The sequence below is a fragment of the Haliotis rufescens genome, unplaced genomic scaffold, assembly GCF_023055435.1.
Source record: "Haliotis rufescens isolate VD_foot unplaced genomic scaffold, xgHalRufe1.0.p SCAF_3, whole genome shotgun sequence".
In the NCBI taxonomy this organism is placed as follows: Eukaryota; Metazoa; Mollusca; class Gastropoda; order Lepetellida; family Haliotidae; genus Haliotis; species Haliotis rufescens.
Window position 1 is genome coordinate 30951722 of NW_025964001.1, and position 13203 is coordinate 30964924.

Sequence of the window (13203 nt, forward strand, 5' to 3'; positions counted from 1 at the left end):
AAATATTCCACGGTCATGGTGCAGGACTAACACACATGGGATAATGGTCAGTGCTGAGCGACACCTACAAATAGATGTAGCGGCACCGTGTATACTGACGGGGAAAAATAAGGGAACGGGTGTTAGGCATACAATTCCGTACTTAACCCTAATATAAAATATTGCCTCAGACAGTGAACACTACATATAAAGTAATGGTAATATATTTCTATAAATTTATTTTGCAACTACTGCTCTGTCACATAATGTGCTCTGTTACATTGTTTCATCAGTAGAATATAAAATTATTCCCATCGATATCCGAGGTAGAATAAGTACGTAGAACAGATCTGTGGTGCGTTGCGGGACATCATGAATAAAGTGGATCGGAAGGCATTTCAAGGCAACCACAACATGGAAATTTCCACTCGATACTTGCTAACTGCCCCAATATACACAGACATTTGCCCTTAATGACTAATAGCCCGTTTGTCCGAATTTAGTGCAGACGTGCCAGGTAACCCGCCTCTTGCACCGCAGCCAATTTTTGTTTGGAACATTTTATTCATATATGCAAAAGGACATCTCCCCATACCCATGCAGTTGGTAGGCTAGTGCGGTCGCCATGCCTATTAAAGGTCTGCGTTTGATTCGATAAAATGTGTGAATTCTTGTTTTCCTCATTTCATTCATAAGGACATGTGTTTAATTCGTACGATTACTTAGGGTACGCTTGTGGAGCTTAAGGGCTTACGTGTATAATGGGATCTCGGCGCCGCATTTGGCGAAAACGGCTATTATGTGTCGGGCGATAATGGCACCTCTATTTTTAATAATGATAAGAACGATTTTTGTAGTAATATATATGTTTTATATACATGATATTTGATGTATTTACATGTTATTTGATGTATGTGATGTATTTACACGGACAGGTAAGAAGTCCTCGGCAATTTGTAAATATGAATAAAAGTTAAAATACAATATTCGTTATGTTACAAAATTGCGGTTATTCTGAGAATTTATACAATAGCATTATGTAGTTTATTTTATTATTATCAGTACCTCGAAGTCCAAAGTCCTCGGCTCTTTGGGGCGCAACAGTTCCCGGGTTCAGTCAGGGTCGACGAGTCTCTGTTGAGCATCTTCAACGATACTGGCGCCCGATTTGTAGATGTTTTCAACAGCTTGTTCCTTTACCTAAAACATAATACGTTCAATTACTCTACTGTAACAATAAACTTTTCAACATGTAATTGAGAGCTTATTGTAAATTACCGAGAACAATTAAACCAATCAGTTATAACAACTCAACTCGGACTTGAATTGCTGTCAACACTGACATCAAAGTTACCGATCACATGATACAGCATGTTGATTTTTTCTGAGATTCATCTCACACACATCGAAAGGCCATTGTGAATAATTGTGACCTGACAGCAGCATGTTTGGACTCAAAATACATGAATACACAATACCATTTAGAAAGTGGTCAAATGTAACAAATGTTATATTTGGGAAAACACTTTCTTAGCAAAGTACAGATTCTAGTACTTTTTTTGGGGTTGAGTCCCGTCCGAGATTCGAAACCACACTTGCCAGAGTGAGGCACCTAACGCCAGCACATAAAGTCAGCGATCTAACCCACTCAGCCACCGAGGCTTCCACAAAAATGAAAGTCCGACAACTGGTAGTCTAGATAACCTACTTTGAGCACCCGCTCAGAGTAAAAGTACATAAAACGTCAAAGTGTATATAGTGTTTTCACAATAAGTTAACAGAGTCGGCGAGTAAATTGGAGAAGGGGTCTAATTTCGTACTTGTTTTATGTAAGTTTATTATCATTTATTTGACCAAGGTGTAAAAACTATAAGGTGTCGTTTTCGCCAGGCAATAGTAGCCGGTTTCGCTTGAGTCGAGGTGCCGTTTTCTCCAATCGGTGCCGTTTTCGCTATAACCCTCGGCATCTCTACACTAGCACACATTTCTTTTCATTCATTTGATGTTTCTTATATTTTGTTACAAGTTTTGACTCAACACTATGCCTTCGGCTCATCTCGGAAAGTTCCGGTAATGACCGATATACTCCGAGTAACAGTAAACATGGCTGCTCTCATGCGGCACATGCACACTCTGATCGCTGCACAATCGCCGAAGCTTGTACGCTCTTATACGTCAATGGTTTGCATGGCAAGGCGACAAGCAAAGTCTCTCAATACGCCGACACATTTGAATTATGTCAGGTAAACGTGCAGTTTCTGTCAGGCTGCAAAGATAACTCATGGACGTAGACAGAAGAGTGACATTTCATCATTTGCAGACGATTTGGCCATGTTATATTTTATGATTCCAATTTTACCAAAATTCTTACGAAAAATCAAGACTCGTAAGAAAAAAAAGCAAACTTGTGGGAATAAATACCCGAATAATAATAAAAATGTTTTAAACCCATAATCCATGTAAAGTAAAGGTCATATGTTCTGTCTAACAATAGTTAATCCTTATTGATATACCGTATTCGACGTAATAAACGCCTAGGGCGCTCTCGAAATTACAGATAGGGGGCTCTTATTAGAATAACATTTTGGTGGAAAAAAACAGATTTGAAAGATCGTAAATTTTGTGGTTTATGCTGACAGTCTGAAATAATACAAAAGAAAAGTCTGTGTATTATACACGACATATATATTTTTCCAGAATTTAATTGCCCATAATTAAGGGTGCATATAACACACGAGTGTGTATTATACACAAATAAATAAGTCTTGTGCACATTGATCAATCGGAAGGGGTGCTAATAGGGATTGTTCACTAGCCAATATATTAGCAAATATCGCTGTGGGCGTTTATTAGAGCGGGGCGCTTATTACGGCGAATACGGTAATACGTAATTAAAAATATATGCCTCAATATAAACAACAACGAAATATGGCGTCTTTCTTTGAGGGTTGTACATTTGTATTGGTTTTGTATCATGACCTTTATTTGTAACATTTCTGTCATTGCATACTTGTTTCTTACATCTTTGTTTCAATTGATTTATTTTTTTATCGAATGTCTGCCCATAGTTATCAGTAATCACATGACAGTATTCATACAAAAACCATTTAATTTTATTATTTAGGAAAGCCAATTTTATTTGTTCAATTTACAAGTAGAAGGAAGATAGATATTTCTGTTTTTTTGAGTGACACAGAATGTTTTGTTACAGATCTGTTACAGTAAGGACTGCGGAACATTCAGCTTTTCCACAGTGTAACCATGGCGAAGAGGATGTTGCCAAAGCAGCAGAACGTGTCAGAAAAAGTATTGAAATGCCGCCAGGCTTACATGAAAGTCAGGTCCAGAATTTTCGCCATCTGGTGCAAAATGCAGGTATGAGACTCAACAAAGTTCACTGAATATAACATACAGGAATATGTTCTTACAGGTTGAGAAAGTGTGTTGTGTTGACTGGTTGCAGGAGAAGACATGGCTAGTCTTCCTGTTCATGCAGCTGCCCGCTGATGCTGGGTCACTGTTAAGCTGGTTTAACGTGATGTTAAACCCCATTTCACCTTACCTAATGTAATGTGAAGATTAATCATTCGAGACATCCATAACTGAGCTTTTCCTTTTCTACGTTTTTGTTGAATGTTGTACATAAAAGGGGTGGGTACCCGGGTAGTAAATCCCAGGGCACTTCTCATGTCATTGACCACTGGTTTGCCTTTACTAAAGTATAGCTTGAATTGTTGAAGGATTATTCACTCCCCTGTTTCAGGGCATGTATCCCAAGGAGTTTCTACGACTCTACTCAGCTGTTTCGGCTCTTGCCTGTATAACGTCCACCCGAAACAGAGGACCAACCTATTGCAGGAGACCTGGAACATGCTGCGACAACATAGTGAGTGCGTCTGTCTGGCTGTCTGTCTGTCTATCTGTCTGTCTGTCTGTCTGTCTGTCGTATGAATACTAGCAAAACACTTGCTCACCCACATAGTGAAAATGTCCAGTGCAGCAAAAGCAATTTCATGACATGTTTTATCCCAGAAGTCGACACTCTCATTAAATTTGGTGATTCATTAATTTCATAGTTTGCAGTAAGTTACTTGAAATTCTGTTCATTAACCTTTAGCCTGCTGAATTTCTTAGACACTGCTTAACCATGCCTGCAGGATTTATTTCACCATATGGAGGGTGGGTGATTTCAAACACTCGAGGCTTCATTAAACAAGGGAGAAATAAACCAATATTTTTGCACATTACACCTGTTAGAAAAAGACTCATTTTTATAAAGAAATATCCTGATATTTTCAAACATACAGAGGTTAAGACCAATATATACATAAACCTGGTTTGATAGTGGTATTGAGAACTCTAGGTGTGTTCATATGTCTATCCTTTCCCTTGTTTGTCCAGTTAACATGTTCAAGTCACTGGCTTCAAATAATAAACATCATCAGAAGGTAGTTTAAGTGAAAAGAAAAGTGATTTTCTAAGTATTCCCTTTGGCTCTGGGTACGAATTTTAATTCTGCTATCTTGATTTTAACTGTTCCTTTTACACAACAATAAAAAGAGTTTCGAACCCCGAAATGGTTGATTAATTGCTCCATTCTTGAAAATACATATGATTTATTTTTTGTATGTGAATCTTATCCTGAAGGCTGACATGATATATGTAAGTTCCCTTTTCTCTGTATAACAGCTGTGTTTGAGGTGGGCCACTACAACACTCTACTGAAAGTCTATGTTGAAAATGGCCACAACTTTACTCCAACCGACATCATCACCGAGATGCAGTCTCACCACATCATACCCGACATGGTGAGATCCTCTTGCTTCTCCAAAGTCACATTATTGTTTGTGTCTTTGTTTGTTACAAATGGTCTATTTGGGATAACACTTTCTCAGTAAAGTTCAGATTCTCGTACCTTTTTTGGTTGAGTCCCGTCCAGGATTTGAACCCACACTGCTGGAGTGAGGCACCTAATCACCAGCACACAAACTCAACGATCTAACCCACTCAGCCCATGAGGCTTTCACAAAAATGAAAGTCTGACAACTGGTAGTCTAGATCACATACTTTGTGTACCCCTCTTACAACTGTAAATTGTCACAGTTCCCATTGGCACGGCTCCCATGGCTATTTGTTTGTTGTTTAATGTCGCACTCAGCAATATTCCAGCTATATGACATTGGTCTGTAAATAATCATGTCGGGACTGACAATCCAGTGATTGACATCATGAGCATGGATCTACACAATTGTGATGTGATGACATGCATCAACCAGGTCAGTGAGAATGACCACCCACTACCATTAGTCGCCTGTTATGACAAGCATGGCTTGTGGAAGACCTATTCACACCAGGATCTTCATGGGGATGTTGACAGTATTGGAGTGAGTGAGTTTGACGGACACTGCTTTGGACAGTAATAATGTTACATCACGGTGTGTCAGCTTGGTGTGGGAGGAGAGCTCAAAATGATGCAGGTCTTAGATGTTTACCCCCTTTGTGAAACCCCTGAACAGGCCTAGGGTGCTGCCTGTGACAAATAAATATCATCAGAGCAAATCTGGTATTCATACAGACGATAATAGTTTTTTTTGTGTGTATCTCATGGACACACTGGGGCATGGGTGGCCCAGTCATGTAAGGTGCTGCGATTCGCTGTGCAGAGTTGCGTCCCTTGGTTGGAATCCCGGTTCGCCCTGATTAGCGGCGTTAACCCAAACTCACTCACTCACTCATGGACACAACTTTGTCAAGCAATTTTCAACCTATGCCCCCAACATACCGTAATTAAAATTGCTGTAAGAGTCTGCATGTTGTTTTATATATTCTTGTGCAAATTAAGTGCGCTAAGTGGCTTCAATGAGACATGATAGGAATGAGATGTAAAAGAAAGACAAAATCAGTAGAAATATGTTATTGAAATAAACAAATTAGACTGGAAAAAGATTTCTTGTCCCATCCATTTGTCATTTTCCATCTGACATCAGGAATTCTTCCTGTATGCTTCCCATGGGGATTCAGTGCAGGGTATATTGCAAAGTCATGCTTATACTCCCTCATACTCCCAGGCATGGCTCAGTGCTCATGCTATCAGCCTATGATTTGCCTGGCCATGACCCGATTATATTCAGGTTGCCACGGTATTCCCTGAAACTTCCCTGACAGTTTGTCTGAACACATTCACATTGTCTGGCAATGAGTATCCTTTGGCCAAGAGTACCCTGGTCTGTATTTTGAGTACCTTGCTGAAGAAATGTTAAGCAAAAACATGAAATGTTCACTCTCTTTTTCTTTTCAATGGTTTGCAGCTTTTTGTTGCTATGAAAATATTATAGAATGACAATTAATACACAGTTTCATTTTATGTTTTAACTTCTGTCGCACTATAACATTTCTGTGGTGTGTGTTGATGCTGTTGTGTGTTGATGCTGACGATGTGCTACTGCCACTGTTCTGCAGGATACGTATGAAAACCTGATGGAACATTACTGTAACCATGGAGATGTCCAAGCTGCAATGTGAGTCATTTTATTATATCCTACTATATCCACATTTCCAGCTATTTAATTTTATAGGCACTCTGTGTAATATATTTACCAATTTGTCCATCTTTGTTTAAACAAATTAATTTTTCAACAAATTGCAGAAACCTTGAATATCTAGGTTTAGGATTTACTTTGTTAATGAGTATTATTATCCATGAATAATGATTATGATGATGATGATGATGATTTGCGTAGTATGTAGTGAGACGATCTTGTCTTGGTGTAGATTGTTTAGGCCTACCATGCCCAGGTCTCATTGCAACCCACCTGTTTGATGGTACTTGTCCCATAGTCGAGAAATGACACTTTTTGATCTGCCAAGCATTTGGGCAACTTGGGATACTGACGTGGTTCCCCGTCATACCCACAATTCGCAATTTTGTTCATTGATAATGCCTTGCAGTCACTTTTAATCAAGTGTTTAGCTCAAGCTCATGCAAGATGTGAAATTTCATTGTGATTTGATGTTGTGTTGTTGGCACGGTATTGTAAATGTTCACCTCAACGAAAACTACATTCAGATCATTTGTTCCTTATGTTTTTATGGTAGTACAGTAAACTATGTTTATAACGAACAAGCTTATAACGAACTGACTGATATGCCGAACTTATTTGCCATGCCACTGCTGTATCTATGCTGTACATATGCTTATAACAAACTAGTGGCCCCCTTGAGTTCGTTTTAACTGTGACCGCCTCCGTGGTCTAGTGGGAGAGCGTCTGCCCGGAGAGAGGAAGGTCCGGGGTTCGATCCCTGGCTGCGTCATACCAAAAGACGTTAAAAAATGGTACTTGTTGTTACCCTGTCTGGCGCTTTGCATTAAGGGGCTAAAACAAGGACTGGTCGGCTCGGAGTCAGTATACTTTGTCTGACTGGGGTATTCATGTTAAACTGCGGCATGGTATCTCAGTGGGCTAGCACTATAAATCGGCATCAGTCCAGACTAGTACAAGCAGCCACACACGCACATGCATGCACGTCGCTATTTAAGTGCAATAATCTTTAAACGTTAAACCCAATGTCACCTCACCTCAGCTCACGTTATAACCGTAGTTTACTGTACATCAATAGCTGGTTTGTATGGTCCAGACTCAATTATTTACGTTGATGTCACATAGCTGGAATATTTCTGAGTGTGATGTTAAACAGACAAACTGAAAACATGTATGAAGGTATCCAGAAAACCTTCAGCTTGCCTAAGGGGCAGATTGACTTGTCTGAAACAATGTGTTTCCATGTCACTGCTATTTGATGAGGACCCATCCATGTCTATTATTATGCTTATTATTTTCAGTACGGTGATGAACATCATGAAGGAATGTGGTTTCCCTATCAAAGAGAAAGTGTACAGCTTTCTCATCACGGGCTTCTTCAAATCTGGGTGAGTGAGGGGGTTTGTGGTGAGTGAGTGAGTATGGTTTTATGCTGCTTTTAGCAATATTCCAGCATTATCATGGCGGAGGACACCGGAAATGGGCTTCACATATTGTACCCATGTCGGGAATCGAACCCGGGTTTTCGTTGTGATGAGCGAACGCTTTAACCACAAGTCTACTCGACTCGTGATAGTTGGCACAGCTTCAACCATGACCATTACATACTGCCATGGCAGCCATTTTGAATATGTCAAGTTGTGTCTTATCCTGACACAACACACTGCTACTGCCGTCTTCACTTCGATCATAAAACACAGAACCCAAAATGTGCCTCTTCTTCATTTTGGGAGCTCCTTGCCTTTGGTTACCAATCAGAGTTATCTGCCCTTGATCCTTCGCTTTCCTTCTCACCGCACAAGAAGATACACATGTGCTTGCGTTTGGGATTTAGATCTTTGAACATTGAATCTGAATATATTTTCTTGATGAGCGAAACTTCACAGTTACCATCCCATTGGTTACTACATTATACTTTGTGGCGATTGTTGAATTTTCATGAGGCATTTTTGTTATTTTGTCCCACGTGTCAGTGATAGGAAGATTTTCTGTCTATTTATCATATTGTTTTAAGACACTCGGCGTGTGTAATGACTAGTTTCATTCATTATGTCATGCTTATAAATTTATATTATATGTTTGATCCACCATACATTACTGACAAGCCACCGCTGATCCAGACCAGCTATATCCCTTGTGTCAATTAATGTTGCAATAAATATTCTGAGGGATTGCTATGATCATTTTGCTACTCATTTCACCCTGGAGTTCCCCGGGAGTCATGTATTGGAAGCCTCAAAGGTACCGGTACTCGACCATTTGAGGATGTGATAGGTGATATGGGTTTCGTGAAGAGGGTGCTCATTGAGCATAGCCTGTTAGAACCATCAACAAAACGTCACTCTTAATTGTAATAAAGAAGTTGTTCATCCATAAATTCTTATTCTTACTTATTACTAAACTTTGTATGATGTATCAAGCAGGTAAAAGGTGAGACACTTCATTATTACAGATACACAGAGACAGTGTTTAAGTGTCTTACACATGCCGCTAATTACAGCCAGCCCTTTGTAGACAGAATGACAGCATCTGAAACTATTATAGATACTGAGATATTAAAGATCATGAGTGATTCTTGAATGAGTCTTGGAGATGATCAGTGCATGGTAATGTCATGGCTTGAATCTCTTATACACTGCAGTGATACAGAGAGTGCCAGGGATGTACTGGAGCAACTGCGTCAAGCCTCCCTCACACCATCAGTACAGAGTTACACGGCACTGGTGTGTGGCTACGCCCAACAGGGGGACATGGCAGCCGTCAAACAGGTGTTGTGTTAGACACAGATGTCAACATTTTGTACAGGGGTATAAGGTTGAAATGAGTCACTGAGGCAGTGGAAAACACAGCTTATTTATTTAACCTTTTTTACCTTTCACTAGTCATGAACACTGCTGGTTTAACCTTTCACAAGTCTGGAACACTGCTTGTTTAATCTTTCACTAGTTTGGAACACTGCAGAACAATGTCTTATTTATGTCGTATTTCAAAAAGAGATCATTCTGGAAATACTTGTCACTCTGAGAAAGGTGCCACTTACAGGGATTTCCCTGGGTCTATCTAGTTTTTTAGTCCAAAGTGACTCGTTTCTCCACCAGAATAGAAACATCAGTTCCATGTAACATGGAATCTACAACTTTTTATGAGTTTACTGATTGTTTCCCACAGGACTAGCAGTGCACGTTATTTGCATCCATTTTCAATTTGTATGCACATACTAGTAGGACACAATATTTCTTATCCTGTGTTACAAAGTGAATCCCAAGTTGAAACGTGAAGGCTATACCAGGAATCGGTTCATACACTATGATACAGAACTAAATTGTAAAGTCTCAGGATTAGGTTTTCAATACAATGCTGCCTCAAATATGTGGCAGCAGCAATAAATCACAGGCCCTACAACAAATGTCAGTGCACTTACAAATGTCCTGAATAAAGTCACTGTCGAATGTCTTGAATATGACACATGCTATGTAGTTGAATCCGGAATAATGTTGAAAGCTGACAAAGTAGTTAGTAGTAGCATGTAGATAAGATAAAAGTTGGGTCATAGACGGCCTTGAGTAGCCAACGTCTTGCTCTTATATAGGGAGAGTCACCTCACGAAGCTTCTCAAATGATGGAGTTTGTACCAGAGGTGATAGAGGGAGGTAACTCTATTTTGTGGTTGTCGCATACCACAAAATAAGTTCATGAATTTTACAAGAGCTTCATTCACTTGCTGCCACTGACAATGATCAGCACCTACAACATACATAACACCAATACAACCATGCATTATTCTTGACAAGCACTTGTGTTAATGTTTGACATTCGTAATATTGGACAACTAGATATCTTGATGCTTGAACTTGACATTGGTTACATCCTCTTGATCCAGATGACTCATTGTGACATGGCTGTTATTATTTCTCATTGTAGTGTTAAATATCATTCACTAAGTTACTTCACAAATTTTATGTTGTTTAAATGAGTAGTTATGATGTTGTGAACGTGGTAGGGAATTGATCTTCTTCAGCTGCTGTCTGAGATCCCTGGCATGATGATTAATTCAAGGTCTGTGATGAAGGCAGTTGTCACCATGGTGATGGCTGGACACTCACAACATGTTGATGAGGTAGGGATGTGTGTGCGCGTGTGTTTGTGTGTGTTTGTGTGTGTTTTACTAAAAATACTACAATGTCTGAAAGCCTCACTTCTACTCCTTACAAGCAGGCACGGATATATACTCAGCATCATTATTGAGTGTCAGCAGATAATAAAAATAAAAGTATGAAAAAACTTCATATTGCCCATGTTGCCAACTGCCAAGAGTGCAGTTCAGTTGCATCTGGAGTGTACCATGTTATACCCCCATTGACTTTACTTGCCGTGTATTGCACATGCATGGGCTAAACCACTCGTTACGTTCAGGGGTGTTTTGGTAGCTTTTTCCATCACCTCCAATGTTGCACTTTTTTCATTGTCTTTATAGTCATCATGTATTTTTCTAGTTTCAATCAGTGTGACATACACATAACAACATGTTCATCTCTTGTTAATCACAATGTCAATATACTCAGACCTATTGAAGCTTGTTGGCATATGTGCATGTTTGACACCCTCCATATCTAGCTGATCCTTCAATGATGACGCTGAGTATATATTTAGAGACCAGGGTGGTCCTGTCGTCTATGGTGCTGCAATTCGCTGTACAGAGTTGCATCCCTTAGGCATGCCAGGGACCTATGATTGTTGGTTTGAAGCTCAGATGTATCTAGGTTGGTGATCACCATGCAGTGGTTAATGTCTAAGACCTGCATTACTTCTTGCTTTTCTCCCACATCAACATGATCAAGATGATACACCATGTTTTAACTAAAGAACTGTTGAAAGCAGCATTAAGATTCACTATGTTCAGAGCTAGGGAGAGGTCTGATAGAATGTAAAGTAGATTTTAATATACATGTACAAGCTTCCTGACAAGAAAAGAAATTAGCAAAACTTGGCCTCATCCTCAGGTTATATTTTAATTCAGGTGAGCTACAGAGCCTCGTGGCTCTTATTTTGTTTACAACCACAAACGTACTCAGCACTTTGGTATCATAAGCTCATAGTCATGAACACCTAGACAAGTGGAAGGAGAGATCACAAGATGGGGACATGCTTTGGGGGAGGGGCTTATTACGTACGTACCGTAACAGGAGATGTGTTCGGTATCAGGAGATGTGTACTTTGGATAAAAGTCACACCCTTTATGATAAATTACTGATCAACTGGAAAGAAGACGTACATTTCTGGAAATGCTTAATTATTTCTTGTCCTCAAGGAGATACACGGATAAGAAATGGCATTACCATATTGTTCTGATTGTTCACATGTGTCTAACTAAGGCTAAAAAAAATAATAATCTTGGTTCTCAGGCACCGCCCGTTTCATCACAAAGTCCGCCGCACGTTTCGTTTTTATTTCCATTTTTAAGAAAAAAAATAAGAATCCTTAAATATTCCAAATCCAACAGTAGTCAAATACTGTATTCCACTATTTCACTCATCAAGGAACACATTTATGTAGGGAGGCACTGTCCCAGGTTGATTGTACACACACTTTTTATTTGGTTAAACAACTGTTTATTTGGTTACATTCTAGTTTGAACAACAACAAAAAAGACACCGCCTGCCCGCACTATATTTTGAAAAACCATTGCCTGAGAACCAATTGTTTTATTTTATTAAGACTAACAGTAAATCTTTTTTCTGCTAGATGATCAAAATGCAGGAAGCTGTTACAGACGATGGTGCAAATGGCTTGATGTATGTATCTCAACTCGTAGCTCATGGGTTTGACGATGATGCGTACAAGCTGTTCCACAGTTTATACAAACAGCAAGGGGACCCCAACTATGGCAGGTGTCTCCTACAGATGTTCATTCAGTTGGAGAGGGTAGGTATTCAGCTTCATCACTGCACACTATTGGCTAGAGGAAAAGCTGTATGCAATAGTCATGTGTATAATCATGGTTTTACCTTTGTTTGTTACACTGGGGTCCAGGGGTATGTAATATTTAGAGAAGTAGCATGGCCTAAGTCTAATGTTTTGAGTAGGTAACCGATTGGAGGTATTCATGTGAAACTGCGGCACTGAATCTCAGTGGGCTAGCACTATGAAATCGGCATTTGTCAGGACTATTACATTGCAACATTAAACCCCATTTCACCTCACCTTGCCACTCATTTATCAATTTTATACTTTTTCATGATAAAATGTACTGATATGGCAACTATATATTTGCGTAATTTAGACTTTTGTATAACATTTTCATACAATATCAGGATTCGCATACAGTGTCTGAGCTGTGTTCGTCAGTGAGGAAAAATATTTTTGTTTCTGGTAACATTCTTTGGCTAGTTCCAGATTGGTCAGGAATTTCTAGAGGGTTAGAGACATCATACAAATTCTTTGATGACACATTTACTGCTTCTGTGAGATCCTCAAACATAGACACATATCTTGTATTTTGCCTAAGACTGAATGCATTTTTTGCTGGTCATGTGTTAAAAATCCCAAATATTCTCCGATTATGATTTTTTATCTATCAACACCATACCTAAGCTTGTCAGTTTCACCAGACTGATAAACATAACACATACTGCTTTCATCCATCGTTTAGCTGACATGAAATTATTGAAAGAATGTTCAAAGCAGC

At 39.3% G+C, this 13203-nt stretch overlaps 1 protein-coding gene across 1 annotated transcript in view; it reads left to right on the forward strand.

The window, feature by feature from the left end:
• The first annotated feature begins 2084 nt into the window (after window positions 1-2084).
• LOC124145908 overlaps window positions 2085-13203 on the forward strand; it is a 40687-nt gene continuing 29568 nt past the window's right edge. The window contains exons 1-9 of the mRNA XM_048402842.1: window positions 2085-2222; window positions 3191-3354; window positions 3743-3865; window positions 4669-4787; window positions 6439-6497; window positions 7820-7906; window positions 9160-9286; window positions 10537-10635; window positions 12261-12440. Coding sequence (XP_048258799.1) covers window positions 2095-2222; window positions 3191-3354; window positions 3743-3865; window positions 4669-4787; window positions 6439-6497; window positions 7820-7906; window positions 9160-9286; window positions 10537-10635; window positions 12261-12440 — 1086 coding nt within the window. The 5' untranslated portion in view covers window positions 2085-2094. The remainder of the gene's footprint in view (window positions 2223-3190; window positions 3355-3742; window positions 3866-4668; window positions 4788-6438; window positions 6498-7819; window positions 7907-9159; window positions 9287-10536; window positions 10636-12260; window positions 12441-13203) is intronic.